This window comes from Cygnus atratus, chromosome 26 (genome assembly GCF_013377495.2).
Source record: "Cygnus atratus isolate AKBS03 ecotype Queensland, Australia chromosome 26, CAtr_DNAZoo_HiC_assembly, whole genome shotgun sequence".
NCBI lineage: Eukaryota > Metazoa > Chordata > Aves > Anseriformes > Anatidae > Cygnus > Cygnus atratus.
The window spans coordinates 3,987,425-4,003,892 of NC_066387.1; the positions used below are offsets into that span (position 1 = coordinate 3,987,425).

The following is a 16,468-nucleotide window of genomic DNA, read 5'->3' on the forward strand; positions in this document are numbered from 1 at the left end:
ATGGTCATGGCCATGGTAGGCTGTGCTACTCTCGGTGCACGTGGGGGCCCCAGGGGTCGTGTCCCTGTTGGTGTCCCTGTGTGCCCCCTGGTGTGGGCTGGAGAACCCTGGCTCTTCTATGGGGGGGTTGGCAGGGCTGGGCAGCAGCTTGGGAGAACAGTGGGGGTGTCTCCCTGCCATACAGCTGGGGGTGCAGGGGGGGTGGTTGCTCTGACACAAGGACTTTTTTGGGGTGAGGGGTGCTGGTGGGGGCTGTGGAGGGGGCTCCAGAAGCATGAGCAAGGTTTGGGGGGGAATCTGATGGGCCAGAGGCTGGCACTGCCTGCTGGGGATAAGCCCAGGGTTTACGGCCCTGCCTGCACCCTCCTGCCTGAGAAGGGGGGGGTGGAAATCCCAGCGGTGTCCTCCTGCCCTGCTGTCCTCAGGGAACCCCAGTGTCTGACCGCCCCATCCCGGGGACAGGGGCCACGGCCCTCCCTCTGCCTGGGCCCATCCCAGCTCCGTTGCTGGGGCCACGTGTCTAGGCTGGGCTATAATTACCCGGACGCATTCCTGGGGGGTCACAGGAGCGTCCTGGAGCTGCGGCAGGCGGTAAGGGGGGACGGGCGCGCCGTTGCCGCACACCGCGCAGCATGGCAGCGCAGGATGCAGCACACGGCACGTGCCACGCGGCAGGCAGCGCTGCAAAGGACACTTGACACCCTGCGACAACGCGATCGATGCGCGGGGTGCCACGGGGCGACGGGGCATGCAGTGTGATGTGCCATGCCAGGGTCAGCACGATGCAGCACGGCAAACGGTGTGAGAGGACGCACGATGCATGGCGTCACGCACGGTTTATGGGGCAATGCGTGCCCGCATGCGGTGGGCACAAAAGGCGTGGGCATCGTGTCTTCAAGGAGAGGCAGGCCAGGGGTCAGCAGCTTTGGTGGTGGTGGAGCTCCGGTAGTTTTGAATGTGGGGCAACGGCTGGGCCAGAACTTCATGGCTTCTACTATGGGGCAGAAACTTTGATGGGGGACACTCAGCTATAGGGCTGTGGCTTTCAGTTGGCTTTGGTGACGGGTCAGTAGCTTCATCTCATGCTATAGAGCAGAGGGTTGAGTGATGAGGCAGATAGGGGGCATCACATTCATCTATGGGGCTGCAGTTTCGGCAAGGGGCATCAAATTCAGCTATGGGGCAGTAGCAGAGCCTGGTGGTGGTCTCTAGAGCCTTTGGCAATGGACCCAGTGGCTTTCACTATGGGGCAGCGCCAGCAGCAGCACCCCATATCCCCATCCAAGACTCCTGCTATTGGCCAGAGGCTCTGGTTGTGGGAATGGCACCCTGACCCCTGCTCCCTATGTTCCCACAGGCAAGATGTGGGTTGCAGAGGGGCCAGCCCCATCCCAGTGGCAACTGCGGGATGGGACCCACGCCGGACAGTTCCTGGCTGTCGCCAATGACCTCCGCACCGCAGGACAGCTGGTGGACGTGGCTGTGGGTCCAGAGGGCGATGTGGCCCATGCCGTGGTCCTAGCATCCATCAGCTCCTTCTTCCTACGCTTTCTGGAGGGCAGGACCAGAGAGCTGAGCCAGGGACCCCCTTCCCACGTCACCCTTCCACCCGGTGTCACACTATGGGGCTGGCGAGCCATGCTGGCCTTTGCCTATGAGGGAACCATGCCCCGTGGCAGAGAGAGGGAGGTGGAGGAGGCTGCAAGGGCTCTGGGGGCCCCCCGGGTGGTGGCTGCCTGTGCCTCCCGGCTGGAGAATGACCGCCAGGAGGGGGGTCCTGAGGCCCTGGAGGAGCAGTGGGAGACTCTCAGAGCCATGGAGAAGCTCCATGCCTGCGGCTTGGGTTGTGACCTCCAGCTGCAGGCTGGGGATGAGGTTATCCCAGGTGAGCCGGGGGGGGTGGGGCTTGCAGGGGTTGCAGGGGAAGGGAGGGAATTGAGGAGGCGGCAGGGCACACTGGGACCCCTAGGTCCCCGGGAAGGGAGGGTGGGTGCACAGGGTCAGTGCCAGGGTCTCCAGTGCCTGTCTTGAAGTGGGGGGGGGAGCATGAGGTGCCCCATGGCTGGTCCTGTCGGGTTGGCAGGAGGACCATCAGGGGATGCCCGAGCTTCTGGGGGGCTGCAAGGTGCAAAGGGCAGTACCCAGACACTGGGTCCCCTTCCTGCCCCCATCGTTTTCCCTCCTTTCACCTAGTTCAGCGCCTGGCCCTGAGCTGCTCCTGTGACTTCTTCCGGGCCCTCTTCACTTGCCCCATGCGGGAGGCAACCCATGACCCTGCTGCCCCACTGGCCACGGGACTGTCCCCAGAGGAGCTGCGCCTCCTCCTCTCCTTCGCCTACACAGGAGCTGTGGCCGGACCATGGCCTGTAGTCTTGGAGGCAGCCGAGACCTCCCTGCGCTACCAGGCCTGGGGGCTCCTCACCCTCTGCCTGGATGTTTTCACCCATGGCCTGACCCCAGAAACTGGTCTGGACGTGCTGGCCTTTGCTGTGGCCTATGGGCTGGCCCAGGTGAGCCGCATAGCAGAGGACTACATCTTGGCCACCTTTCCCACTGTGGTGGCCACACCAGCCTTCCTGGATCTTCCTGCACACCTCCTGATCCGCCTCCTCCGCTCTGATGGTCTCAATGTCCTCCATGAACTGGAGGCTTTGGAAGCAGCATCCCGATGGCTCGTGGCCAATGGAGATGGCCAAGAGGATCTAGCCAAGGAAGTCTTGTCATGTGTTCGCTTTGCCCTCATGTCTGGTCAGGAGCTGAAGAAGGTCCAGTCAGTGGCTGCAGGGGCAGCTGACCCAGGGCTCCTCCGCCAGCTCATGATAGCAAGTTTGGACCCCGTGGCCCAGCTGCCGTGCCGGGTGCGTTCCTTGCAAGAGGTGCTGGTGGTCTGTGGTGGAGACAAACTGACAACCAACATGGCTGCCCGGAAGCCCAGCAGGCAGCTCTGGTTTGCCCACCGCTACCTCAGTGCTGTGGGGCTGGTGAAGCGTGTGGAGTGGAGGGCGCTGGGGCACTTTCCTGACGGTCCACGCTTCCGCCATGCTGTAGCTGTGGTAGGCAACATCCTCTACGTCCTGGGTGGAAAGCGCTACTATGGGGTCCATGACACCCTGGCCAGTGTTTACAGGTGAGGGCTACAGAGGACCAAGAGGTAGCCTGTGGGATTGGAACTACTGGGGGAGCAAGAGCTACCACATGGACCCAAGGCTCTGTGGTATTTTGGTTGTCTGTTGGACTGGGAGCTTCCTGTCCCTGCGGAGCTATCCCACCTGGGGATGTTACAGGATTTGTAGGGAACAGGGCAGGGAGGCCCCCACCCAGAGATGTAGCCTTACAGCCTTATGGGATCAGTATTGCTGGAGGGGGGAGGATGTTTCCATGCAACGGTCTCCAGGGCATTATGGGGTTGGTTGCCTGTGGGTGGTTTGCTGCCCTCAGCAGTGCCAACACCACCTCATGCCGCTGTGGGTAATGGCTAGTCTCTTGCCCCCATGTCCTCTCAACACCAGGTATCGGCCCATGGACGACTCCTGGGAGTGCCTGGCAAGCATGACCTGCGGGCGGAGCTACTTCGCTGCTGTGGCACTTGGGGGCTTCATCTATGCCCTGGGGGGCAGCTCAGGTGACCTCTACTGCACAGACACCGTGGAGTGCTATGACCTGTCCGCTGACACCTGGAGGTGAGACCGCTCCTCCCAGACACCTGCTTTCCTCTGCCCTCGTAGCCCCTTGCATTAGCCAGTGGTGCCCAGTGAGTGGTCTTTGGGTCACTGATGCTCCCATGGAGAAGTCACTGGCCTGCAGCTGGCATTTGTGGAAGTGTCCCTTGGGACACTGGGTGCTGGCCAGTGATGCCTATTGGTAGTGAATGGGTTGGCCAGTAGTGTTCACTGAGGTTCTGCTGGCCATCTGCCAATGACGGGAATCATTTAAATGCCTTCCAGCTATGTTCCTTGGGTGCTCCACCAGGTGTTGACCAACACTGCCTACTGGGGGAGTCCCTTGTGGGTCGACTAAGGGTGTCGTTTGTTGAACAGCGATGCCCCTTGTGCATCCATTACATGCAGCTAATGCTGCCTGCTGGGGCTTGGCCAGCAGTGCCTGCTGAGTGATCAAAGGATCCATGGCCAGCACTGCTCAGCAGGGACCTGCTGGCCAGGCAGCCACCGAGGGGCAGCCCTGCTTTACCTGCCCTTCACTATTCCCTCTCTCCTTGCCCAGGACGTGCCAGCCCCTGCCGACGGCTCTGTGTGGGCATGCGGCATGTGCCCTGGATGGTGCCCTCTACGTTTCAGGGGGCTGTGATGAGGCGTACCAGTGCCAGACGGCCCTTCTGCGCTACGTCCCGGGTGCACCTGCCATGTTCCTGGCCCCCATGAATGGCCAGCGAGCTGGCCACGTCATGGAGGAGGCAGGCGGGCAGCTCTATGTGGCGGGGGGACTTTGCCAGCGGGATGGGCAGAGTGGCTACAAGGACCAGCTGGCCTTTGAGGTCTACAGCCCCAAGCTAAATATCTGGGTCCTGCTCAGCCCCCTGCCCCAAGCCCATGTAGTGGGGGGTGCGGCTGTGCTGGGAGGGGAGCTGCTCGTACTAGGTGGGTACAGTCATGAAACCTACCGGGATACTCATTTGATCCATGCCTACCAGCCAGGCACTCGGCGCTGGATCACCCGGGGCACCTTGCCCCATGCCTATACTGACCTCCAGGTGTGTGTCCTCACTGTGCCCTCAGCCTTACGTGGCCCCAGCTGCCTTGAGGTTTCCTCTAGATCATCTGACACCCACCGTAACACTTAGTGGACCTTAAAAGCTCTGTACCCCATATTGGTCTCCCAACGGGCATCTCTACAGGGCATAATTGACCCCATATCCCTCCTCAGCCCCCATGGTACTTTGCCCTAGATTGTGGGGACCCCGTGGGACACAAAGACCCCCCGCACTGCAAAATTGTTCCTCCAGGAATGCTCAGGAGGTTGCTCCACCACCTCAATTCCCCCCACATGCTTGGATTGAATAAACATGGTTCCTGAACAGCTCGTCTGGGTCTTTTTTGTTCTGCTGGGGAACCCAGGCATCCAGAGGCTTCTCACAAGGAACAGGAGGACAGCAGGTGACTAGAGGGCTGAGTGTCCTGGATGGGTGATGGTGGGGACCAGGCTTGCCTGTATTCTGGGGTCTGCTGGGGAGTGGTTATGGAGGGCACTGGGGCTCTGAATGTTCATTGGGCATAAAGCAGGGGTCTTGGGATTTACAGGCATCTTGGAGTTCATGTGGGATTCTGAGGGAATAAGGGAGTCCTGGGGTGCCAGGGTTTTGGGGTAGATCGTAGAATCATAGAATGATTAAGGTTGGAAAAAGCCTCCGAGGTCATCTGGTCCAACTATCCCCCTATCACCAATATCACCCACTAAACCATGTCCCCAAGCACCATGTCCAACCTCTCCTTAAACACCGCCAGGGATGGTGACTCCACCTACACAGGGCTGTTGGAGGGTTTGAGGTTCCTGGGAGGTCTTGGCTTCCTGGAGTTACCTGGAGGGTTACCTGGAGGTGGGGGACATCCTAGGGAAGTCTTGCAGGGAGAGGCTGAGGTAGTGGGGTTTCTGGGATTAATTGGGGTACTGGTGACAGCCTGAGGAAGGGAATTGAGGGTCCTGGGTGAAGAAGGCAGGGGGAAAGGGATTACAAAAAACAAAAAACAACAAAAAAAAAAACAAGCGACTGAGTATATTGGGAGCTCATGTGAAAGGAAATATTCCAGCTTCAGGAACAAAGATAACTGTAATCCTTATAAGCCTCACCAATTCATGACACAAGCGATCTTGATATTTCACTGAGTGTTATTCCTGGCTGGGAATGGCAGACTGGGAAACCAAACTCCTGCCTGGAGGAAACGTACTGCTCTTTACCCCACTGGCTGCCTGCTGGCACCTTGGCTTGGTGCCTTGTTAGAACAGCAGACTATGAGAGAAATGTGTGTCTCTAGGACTTCAGCTGGCACAAGTGCTGTGGCAGAGACAAAGATATGCTTCCCCGTTTTGTCCAACCGCTACAGACAGACCAGTGAGTTAGTTATGGGTCACAGGAAAAAATGGTGGAGGAAATGTTTTGGAAGGGCAGGACCTTTCCACTTTCCAGCACATGGGGAAAAACTTACACCTGCTGCTCTCATCACCAATGATCACAAGGTATTCATAGCACATAAAAAAAAAAAAAGGGGGGGGGCAATGGGGAGGAGGGAGAAGGAGTTTTGAAAGATCATATTCATTACTATGCCAAGAAGATATTCTTAGCATAGTAATAAACCTGCAGTTCCTGGGGACAATACCCAGAAGTGGTGATCAAAGATGTATAATATTTTGAGTGGACAGAACAATACAGCACACGTACACTTCTGATTGAATACACTTTCATCAAATAGTCTTTTAGGATCAAGCAGTGGTCACAATGAGTTCATGACATACTGGGATTGGCCATTTTTTCAGCAATTCCAGTGTTTCAGCAATTGTACAATAATTGTCCAGGTGACAACTACACTCCACCCCTTGATGGACATGGATGTGATCACCTGCATGCCAGTCTGGTACTCATATCTGCAGCTCGTCATAGTAGACGTAATTTTGATGCACAGCATGCTTGCAGTGCTTACTAACGGCACAGTAGCCAGGAATCAGAGCTAGCTACTTGCCTTGCAGTCTGAACGATGTGTTGATTCTGATGTAAAACTTGTATTCCTACAACATATTGCTGTTTTTCAGTTCCATCAATGACTGCATGTCATTTAAAGCCCATGCTATCCAATTTCCAATGTGCCCTATCCCCTGCCACATGTTGACGTTATTCAGCATGTCTTGTGGCAACCAAGATGAGAGAATTATCTTTTGGTATTGCTATTTTCACCTGTTCTACAGGTAATACTTTGCATATGGAACTCGTAGTCTGATCAATTGATTCATTTACCAGCTGAAATGTATTGAACAGTACTCACATCTAGATTTAATGGTTTTACTTCTTATCTTTAACATTTTTGTAAGCTTCAGTGTATGATATTCCACCCTTTGTCTACAGAGCAAAATCTTAAATTTCTTGTGAGGGCAGGGGCCAGCTCTGCAGATGCCCATCTCCTTGATCACCTGCAGCAATAGACCTGGCACTTAAGAGCCCACGCTGAGGCGATACCTGCAGGTGTCCTGCACATGCCCCTGGAGCACTGTTCCCTGACAGGACCTTATATCCTACACGCATCTACATGAAATTACACAATACTTAGTATTAAAAAAGTATATGCATTATAATCTGATATGTTTGCTTGTGTAACAGCCCTTGTGTCCAAGAGAACACTATTCTGAGATATTTTTTTTAAATGTACAACAGGCTTACAATTAGAGGAATTTAGACTGTTCTGAACCTAGATGATCTCTTAAACCTTCTGTAGTTGTTTACCTTTTTCCCCGTTTGTCAACTGTTTTACTAATTCCCATGTTACTCTTGCTGGCTGTGGCACATTAACCTTGTCTGGCTGTCAGACACCCACCCAGCTGCTCTCCCACTTCCCCTCCTCAACAGGGCAGGGGGAAAAAATAAGATGAAAACATCTGTGGGTTGATACAAAGATAGGGAGATCACTCACCAACTACCCTCATGAGTAAAACAGACTCAACTTGGGGAAAATTGATTTATTTGCAATTAAAATAGTGTTGGGTGGTGAGAAACAAGGACCAAAACTAGACCGTCTTCTGACGCGCCTTCTCTCCCGACACCTCCACCTTGAGCAGTGCAGGGCGATGGGTTGTGGGGGATGCGGCCAGTCTGTAACAGCTCCTCTCTGCCGCTCCTCAATAACAAAGCTCAGCAAGTCACCCCTAAACATAGAAATTGCAGCTGTCTTCACCACGAGGCCGTGACCCTCAGTGCTTTGTCAGCAAAGCTTTCAGCAGCTGACAAGGGACCACAGTGCTTGTGAAGATGGAAATTGCTCCCTCCTGCTTGACCTTTCTCTAAGTGCTTGGGTAGGCAGCAAGGAGAAGAAGGAATCCTCCTGTCATTCATATCAATCTATATATTTTTATAAACATATTTTTATTATTGCAGAGAACTGGTATTACCTGCGTGACCTGTTGCAGACTCCTGGTATAAAAGAGTAGGCCCAAATACAGCAGAAGCAAGACCGAACTTTGGAAAGAAACATGGAATGATGGAATTGCTGTAGAAGCAGAGAACATCACCTGTAAGTAGAACCACTGGTGAATTTGCCAGCAGTGGTGTCTCAGGGTGTTTTCAAATGCTACAACCAACTGAAAGTTGCAAACACAACCTAGCAATATTAAGATTTTCTTAAACATTTTATTTTTTTTTCTAATTGAAAAGTGCATAGTTATTCGCTTTCCTTGAGCACACAAACACTTTTCTCTGTAGTAAATACATACAGAAGTTCAGCCTCTATGCCTGATAGTTTCCCCTTATGTATGCTTGCTAGCACATTTCAAAGTTGCATATGACCACTGCTTCAGAGCTGGGAGCAGCCAGGAGTATTTCCCTGCCCTTGCCAAAGCATGCTGGAATGGTCCATCAGTCCTGCATGGACTTCTGCTTTGGGGGCAAAAACAAGTACAGAGTAGGTAAATGGACAATGAAGTGGATTGAAATGTCTTCTCAGTGGTGCCTGGACAGGATCAGATCACATGTAACTTCATCTGAACTCAAGAAAAAAACTGTTTTACTGTGAGGGCAGTCAAACACTGAAACAGGTTGTGGAGTCTCCATCTATGGAGATATTATAACCCAACTAGACACGGTCCTGGGCAACCTGCTCTGGCTGTCCTGTTTGACTAGATGATCTCCAGAACTCCTCTCCAACCTAAGCCATTCTGTGATTGCTGCTCCTCAGAAAACTCAGACAATTTTGAAGTCCTGTGGTTTTTACTCTGCTAGAAGTAGTAAGAAAGTGAAAAAGAAAATTTCCTTGGAATGTTGTCCTGCTGTTTGTGTAAGATGTGCAAGATTCATATCAATGAATGTTCTTTTCTGAGCCCTTTTTCTTATCATTGCAGAGGACAAGTAGCAGCTAATACTAATACAGCTTATCAAAAACAAGATGCAAACACCAAAGAAGGCAGAGCTAGTTCAGGTAGAGAAATAAGAATGGGCGAGAATGACATAGAGACTGAGAACATCGGCAGCTACAGTCTACTACAGGTGAATTTACTCATAGAGTTGCCCATGTTATCTGACACTGTCAATAGAAATAGTTCACCCCAGCCTTGATGTAGCTGCAAATCACACCCTGGTGATGACTGTTTTTCTGGATGTGTGCTTTCGATTGGATTCATCAGAAAATAGAATCAGTTGATAATATCTGAATCTGGTTGGTCCAAACACATGAGTACTCGGTACCAACAGGGATTTTGCATTGCAGCTTCCTCTTCTGAATATATGGCAACTGAATGCACGGACTCTTATTGTGATCAAGTAAGAAAGAGTCTTTACCTGGCTATGCTCCTTTTATACACTTTCCTTCCAGAGGCTTTCCCCGCAATTTAAACAATTGGCCTTTTGTGCCACCCCCACCGTGATATACGAGGTTAAAGCGTCAGCCAACAGCGACATCTTATGGCTTTCTGTTCCTCCATCCTGTCAGGCTTTGATCATATCGGTTATAGTAGGGTTAGCAGTTTTAATAGATCGCAAAATTTTCCTACAGTCTGCATTAGCGTTTTCAATTGCCAGTTGTCACAACAGACTCTCCCATGTGGCAGGATTCTCCACCTGACATTCTAAAACATTGTGCAACCGAGCCAGAAACTTTATATAGGGGCTCGGTGGCTCCCTGCTTTATAGTTGCAAATGAAGCATCTGAATGGACAGGATGGACACTTGGTCTCCAGTCAGGACCACCAGCTCATGACTTCAGGCAGCACTGGACACCACTAAGAGGTCTCCTCACTCCAGACATCAACAGCGTCCTGGTTAGAGTCATCATGCATGAAAGGAAAAGTGACTTTTATTTCCCTGATGCAGTTCTCAAGGCCTTTTGGGTCATGCATGGGTGACACCAAAGATGAGGACTGGTGTCTATAGGGCCACATCACATTTATTCTGCATCTATACAGTCTCTTCTTGTATAGAGATTGCTCTTGTCCATTTACTTTGAGGATACAGGAAAGAATGGGTTAACATTGAAGCATCACTTAAACAAAGTTTAAGACTATCGGAGGTCCAGTGAAATGAAACTAGCACCCATTTGAAAGTTAGGCAAAGAGAATATTTATTCTGTGATTAGCAACCTGACACTGAGTTGAAAGCATAGCACATCTTTATGTGCACCATTCAGACAGAAGCGATTAGGACACAGTGTACAAAGCAAGCTCTTCTCAAAAGAAGAAAAAAAAAAGCTCAAAAAGCTCTTCTCACCTCAAAATCAGGCAGTGTCAGCCCCACACTCTGCTCTAGGATGACTTCTACCCCTGCCAAGTACCAAAGTAATTATTGCAGATTCAGCAACCACAATGAGTGTGAGTGGTGCTAGGGGGAGGAATGGGATGACTTCCCCTTCTGTAGCAAGCAGATCTTCCCCTCATGCAACAAGGGTATATGAGGCAGAGCCATGACCCTCCATGCCTCACTCTGAACATACAGGAGTATTTACAAGGTGTTGCCAGCATACTTCACTCTGACAGTGCCGATGGCCTTGACACCCCTATCCAGGCTGTAAGCAGAAGGGGCCCTCAGGGAGCCAAGGTTTGTGGCTGTCAGCTTCCTGGAGAAAGACTTGAATGAAGCATTCGGGGGACGGTGGCAGACCCACAGCTCCTTTGTTGTGCAGAAGGAGGACTTTGCAGGAGGACTGCGCTGTATTCCCAGGTCTTTAATTGTGCAGTAGGTGTGGGATGTAGTGACTTCAGGGCACAGCTCTATTTCCTTGATGGTGCAGAATGTGGAGTGTTGGAGGGGGCTTTGGAAGCTGCTGAGATGCCTCACAGGACTTTCTGTTGACTCCCTCCACCTCAACAGTGGGTACTGCACCTCTTGGGTCTGCAGTGATTTGCGTGAGGAAGGCCATCCCACCAGACACATCCACAGCAGCCAGCAAGCTAAAGCCAGCATGGACAGGAGCAGAAGAACCAAGGAGGCCAGGTAGAGCACCCAGTGCAACAGGCAGCAGTGGCTCAGCATCCACTGCACCCACTGCGGACCCTCCCCACCTGCCCGCAAGAGCAGCATGGGCACAGTCTGTGCTGTGGTGGAGCAAGGACAGAGAGGGTGAGGTGGGGGCAGAGGGGATGGCTGGAGGAAGTGTGTGGTGTTCAGGGGAGCCAGCAACTTTGGGGCATGAGGAGAAAGCGTGGTGGTGGAGACCACCGGTGTGGTTGACATCAGAGGAGATGAAGATTTGATGACCGAAGAGGCCCCTGACGTGTTAGTGGAAGGCAATGCTGTGGGACTGCTGGTGGAAAACATGCCAGTGGACATTGGGAGAGTGCTGGTGGCTGTGCTGGTGGTAAGGCTGGTTTGGGGATGGTTGCTGGTGCTGGGGAGTCTGGTGCTCACAGCAGTTGTCAGTGAGGTGGTGGAGATGAAGGTGGTGGGGGGAGCAGAAGTTAGAAGAGGGGTAGTGCTGGGGGGCTGTAGAGTGGATGTGATGGTGGAACTGACTGGTGCAGGAGCGGCGGTGCTGGGAGTGCTGGTGCTTGCAGGAACCGCATGGGAAGTGCTTGGGGCAAGGCTGGAGCTAGAAGGGGAGCTGATGGGAGAACTTGTAGTAGTGAGAGGAGGCTGGGTAAGAGCGTGTGGGGTAGTAGTGTGCTCTTTGGGGACAGCTGGATGTGTCGTGGGGGAAGGGGACATGGTAGTTTCTTGGGGTGTTCCTTCCTCATCGTAGTCATACGCATCCCCATCTGTGTCTCCCACATTGCCACAGTCAGACTTGAAGCGGATGACAGGCTGATGCTGATGCTCGGGGGGGCTGTGGCACAGCACCTTCTCCGGGGCCACCTCCACCTTCGTCTTCTCCAGGCCCCGCTCTGGCTGGTAGACGCTCCCCTCATTGCTCAGGATCCACTTCCGCAGGTAGAACAGGTTGCAGTCACAGTGCCAGGGATTCTCGGTGAGAAAGACATAGGCGAAGAGGTGCCCCTCAACGAAGAAGTCGGTGGGCAGGGTGCGGAGGAGGTTCCCTGAGAGCCAGAGGGTCTCCAGTGCTTCCAAGTCCTGCAGCAGCTCCCTGGGGAGCTCCTCCAAAAGGTTGTCTGAGAGGTCCAATTCCTTGAGCGCCCGCAGCCCTGCAAAGGTGTCCTGGGGAAGTGTCTGCAGCCGGTTCCCTCGCAGGTCCAGGTCCTGCAGCAGCGGCACGGCACGGAAAGCCTCCGGGGCCAGATTCTGCAGGGTGTTGTGAGCCAGGGTCAGGCGGGTGAGCGCAGGCAGGCCCTGCAGGTTGGGCAGGGCCACCAGCGCATTGCGGGACAGCAGCAGCTCCCTGAGGGATGGCAGCGGGGACTCGGTGTGCATGGCCACCATCCCGTTTTCAGACAGGTCGAGGTCCTGCAGTGCGGCCAGGGGCAAGAAGGCGGCAGTGGAGACAGATGTCAGGCGGTTGGCGTTGAGCAGCAGGATGCCCGTGTCCTCGGGCAGGCCAGAGGGCACTGCGCTGAGAGCCTGTCCCGTGCAGTTCACCTCCAGGATGTCCTTCACCTTGTTCATCTCCGATGGGCAGGGCAGCTGCAGGTCAGTGGCACCGGCCAGGGGCAGCAGGGCCGGGAGGATCAACGTGAGCAGTGCAGGGAACCGCATGGCCTGCAGGGGAGAGCCCCAAGGCATGGAGACACACGGGTACAGCCCCAGCTTTGCTCCCCACCATTGGCAGCAGTGCCACCAGCCCACATGAAGCCATCTGGAAGCCCCCTGAGCCTGCCCAGGAGCCCCCTGAGCCCCACAGCTCCACCCTGGCATGTGGGGAGAAGGAGCAGACCCAAAGGAGGGTGCAGAGCTCTTGCATGTGCTGTGGCTGCACCCACTCCTCCAGCTGCCCTGGAGAGGCATGTGCCCTCCCCCCCCCACCTCCCATCTCATGGCTTTGTGCCAAGGGGACAGAGGGGTCCTGCAGCCTTGGCCAGTGTCCACCCCATCCTCCTGTCCTCACCCTCCCCTGAGGAAAGCCGGCTCTTGCCCAGTGAAGCCCTCTGCAAGACTTGTGCTCCTGGGGCAGAAGCACAAATCACCAGAAGAGCTTCCTCTACACAGGTATAACTGTCCCAAGCACCCCTGAGGGCCACCGCTCCCCTGGCACTCACCGTGAACCCCTCAATGTCTGCTCTCCTGCTGCTTTGCCTCCCTCCTGCCCCAGCACTGGGAGCTGCCCTGGCAGCAACACTCCCAGCAGGGCTGGCCAGGCCCTCTATCAGCACCCCCAGCTGCTGGGAAGGGAGCTGTGGTTTCCGGAGAAGCCAAACTCATCTGCTGTCCTTCAGTATAGCCCCTGCTTTAATTGCACTGCCACACCATGGCTCTTTGCAAACGCCTCCATCTCATGTTTCCATAAGAAATTGTGGATCATACTGGCTACATAATTCCTTGCTTAAGGTCCCTTGACCTGGGGACTGCAGCCTGGTTGGCGTACCAGAGAGGAGCAGCTTTTGCACATCACCTCAGCTGGTTAGTGGTGGTGTCCAGGAGGGCTCCTTTCTTTCTGGCTTCCCAGAAGAGAGAGGGATGGCTCTTCTAGAGAGCTGTAAGGCAGCTTTAACGTTAGTGGGAGAAGCCACAGCACAGTGCAGGCAAGGAGATTAGGAACAGAGGAAGGAACTGTGTTTTGCAATTCTTCCTGCTCTCCATTCCCGCGGCCAAGCCATCTCCACTTCCCCGGCCCATAGGTCACCACCAAGCATTTTGGGCACCAGGGCTGGGGGTCACCCAAAATCTACAACTGCAGGTGCTTCAGAGGAGGGGAGATACTGATTTTGTACTGTTTCTACATTCTGTGGAACATGGCGGGTTAATGCCAGTCAGCAGATGAAGACCCAGCAGCCGCTTGCCCACTGCCCCCCCAAAGCAGGATGAGGGAGAGAACTGGAAGAGCAAAAGGGAGAAAAAAATACCTCATGTGTTGAGATAATGAGAGTTTAATAACAGAAGGGAAGGGAGAAAAAAAACAAGCAATGCAAAGGCAATCACTCACTGCTTCCCACCAGCAGACCAATGCTCAGTCAGACCCTGACCCACAGTACCTAGGGAAGATACCCCAAAGTTTATTGCTGAGCATGCTGTTGTAGAACGATAGAATAGAAACACAGAATGATTTGGGTTAGAAGGGACCTTTAAAGATCATTCTGTTTAATCCCCTGCCATGCGCAGGGACACCTTCCACTAAATCAGGTTGCTCAGCACAGGCTCATGTCTCAAGCCTGTCTAGGTCCCTCTGGATGGCATCCTATCCTTCCACCGTGTCGACCACACAACACAGCTTGGTGTTGTCTGCACACATGCTGAGGATGCACTCAATCCCACTGTCCATGTCGCTGACAAAGATGTTAAATAGTGCTGGTCCCAGTACAGACCCCTAAGGGACACCACTCATCCCTGCTCTCCACCTGGACCTGGAGCCACTAACTGCAACTCTTTGAGTGCAGCCATCCAGACAATTCCTTACCCACCGAGTGGTCCCTCCGTGTTCTAGTTAGATTCCGGGGGCTGAAGCTGATTAGTTCAGCCCAGCAAGGATCAGACAACAGTATATATATATAAAGCAAGGGAGCTATTCAGGCATATCAAATACACTCGCACATACACACACACACCTGAGCAGCGATAGAAAAACAAAGAATTTATTAACGAGTTAGCTTGTTAACATACCGATCCCAGGGTGATGGCAAGGGTACCGACGAGCGTGATGCTTTTCCCAGTCATTGATGTCCGTTACCGAGATCCAATAGGTCGTAGATACTTAGCCAGGTTGCGGTTGGCACCCCATCGGTATGGTAGTTATCAACATCTTGTGTTGTGTCCCCGCAGAGGCAACGTTGACCTCAGTTGATGTTCCTGCCTCTCCGATGCAAAGCAACTTGCTCTGTTTATATGTTTTGCCCCTGCATGCTCTAAAACCCTATAGGTTGCTAGTTGATAGGCTGCTGCGATCACGCACAGCTGCATGGCCAGCGCGTGCTGTGCAGATGGCAGCATTGTCTCGTACCGGATGACTTGTGGCCTGGTGCCATATTGCTGAGCTAGCAATATGTGCTCTCACAAGGTCAGTGTTCCGCCTTGCTAGTTTCACAACAATGCCTGTTTCACATTGGACCTACCTAAAGGTTTTTAGTCCTAACACTCTCTGTCAGATCCATGTCTCTCCAATTTAGAGACAAGGATATCATGGGGGACAGTGTCAAATGCTTTGCACAGTCCAGGTAGATGATGTCTGCTGCTCTTCCCCCATCCACCAAGGCTGCAACCCCGTTGTAGAAGGCCACCAGATTTGTCAGGCACAAACTGCCCTTAGTGAGGCCATGTTGGCTGTCACCAATCACTTCCTTATTTTCCATGTCCCTTAGCAGAGTTTCCAGGAGGATCTGCCCCATGATCTTGCCAGGCACAGAGGTGAGACTGACTGGCCTGTAGTTCCCCAGTCTTGGGGTGTGGGACATCCCTTTGGTCAGTTGGGGTCAGCTGTCCCTGCTGCATCACCTTGTAGACTCTCACCCACTCTCAGCTTAAGTAGCACTTTATTTTGTCTGAAAAGAAGTCAGCTTCTTAAACCTAAAATTGTTTCTAAGGAAAACTTCCTAATGTCTACTTAATTTACAGTCCAAATGTTTTGATACTTACAGCTGTCTTACTCCAAATACTCTTACAGACAAAATGATTATAATAAACCTGCTGGGATTATAAGCAGGGTTTTAAACTAGATGCAGCTGGGGAAGGGGATGTACATGTGAGTGATGGAAATGAACCTAGGAACACTGTCCCTTTAGGAAATACTTGTGAACTATCCCAAAGCAATTCGGAAGGGTTCCTCTGAAAAGGTGATGACACCAACAGCCCAGCTGAAGTGCCTCTACATCAATGCACGCAGCATGGGAAACAAGCAGAAGGAGTTGGAAACCATGGTGCAATTGAAGAGACTTGGGGAGAATGGTCAAGGGTTTGAGAGCACAAGTCGTGTTCTCCTCTATCCCTCCAGTTATAGGAAATAATGAGGGACTGGACATGATGAGCCAGAAGATTAATAATTGGCTCTGAGCCTGGTGTCACCGGCAGGTGACCAGCAGAAAAGGGTTTTAGGATGGGAGTTGGCAGGGTTCATTAATAGAGCTTTACACTAGGTATGAAGGGGGGTGGGGGTAGAACTGGGGTCACTAGAAAGGAGCCTGAATGTAACATGCCAGTTCTTGTGGGTGAGGAATGTGCTAGCAAGACCTTGCAGTCCTGTGTTTTGGTGAAGGATGAGGATGACATAGCAATTTGCAGGAAGGACACAAG

The 16,468-nt window shown here is 53.0% G+C and overlaps 2 protein-coding genes across 4 annotated transcripts; one reads left to right on the plus strand and one right to left on the minus strand.

Annotated features, from left to right (window-relative positions):
- KLHL33 (kelch like family member 33) lies at positions 1 to 4,798 on the plus strand. Its single transcript, XM_035568148.2, is given in 7 exon segments — positions 1 to 15; positions 1,213 to 1,266; positions 1,269 to 1,334; positions 1,336 to 1,885; positions 2,194 to 3,127; positions 3,510 to 3,680; positions 4,222 to 4,798. Coding segments are annotated over 7 exon segments (2,367 nt in total).
- A 2,865-nt stretch (positions 4,799 to 7,663) lies between these two features.
- Positions 7,664 to 15,851, minus strand: GP1BA (glycoprotein Ib platelet subunit alpha). Of its 3 annotated transcripts, XR_007709160.1 has the most exons (4): positions 14,846 to 15,038; positions 10,412 to 12,790; positions 8,107 to 8,226; positions 7,665 to 7,863 (listed from the first exon to the last, which is right to left on the minus strand). XR_007709160.1 is itself a non-coding variant. In XM_035568192.2 (2 exons), exons 1-2 carry the CDS (start codon positions 14,897 to 14,899, stop codon positions 10,643 to 10,645), a joined length of 2,202 nt encoding a protein of 733 aa, XP_035424085.1. In that variant the 5' UTR covers positions 14,900 to 15,851; the 3' UTR covers positions 10,241 to 10,642. The 3 variants fall into 3 exon arrangements, 1 of the variants encoding a protein (XP_035424085.1); XR_007709161.1 differs by lacking the exons at positions 8,107 to 8,226; positions 14,846 to 15,038 and adding an exon at positions 13,288 to 13,332 and having other exon boundaries at positions 7,664 to 7,863; XM_035568192.2 differs by lacking the exons at positions 7,665 to 7,863; positions 8,107 to 8,226 and having other exon boundaries at positions 10,241 to 12,790; positions 14,846 to 15,851.
- Between the last annotated feature and the right edge of the window lie 617 nt (positions 15,852 to 16,468).

What these genes read in the sequence shown, in the direction of transcription:
- GP1BA (XM_035568192.2), bottom strand. Translation starts at nt 14,899, where the DNA reads ATGACTGGGAAAAGCATCACGCTCGTCGGTACCCTTGCCATCACCCTG. An exon ending in TTGCCATCACCCTGGGATCG is followed by an intron (nt 12,791 to 14,845) that starts GTATGTTAACAA and finishes TCTCCCCTGCAG; the next exon opens with GCCATGCGGTTCCCTGCACT.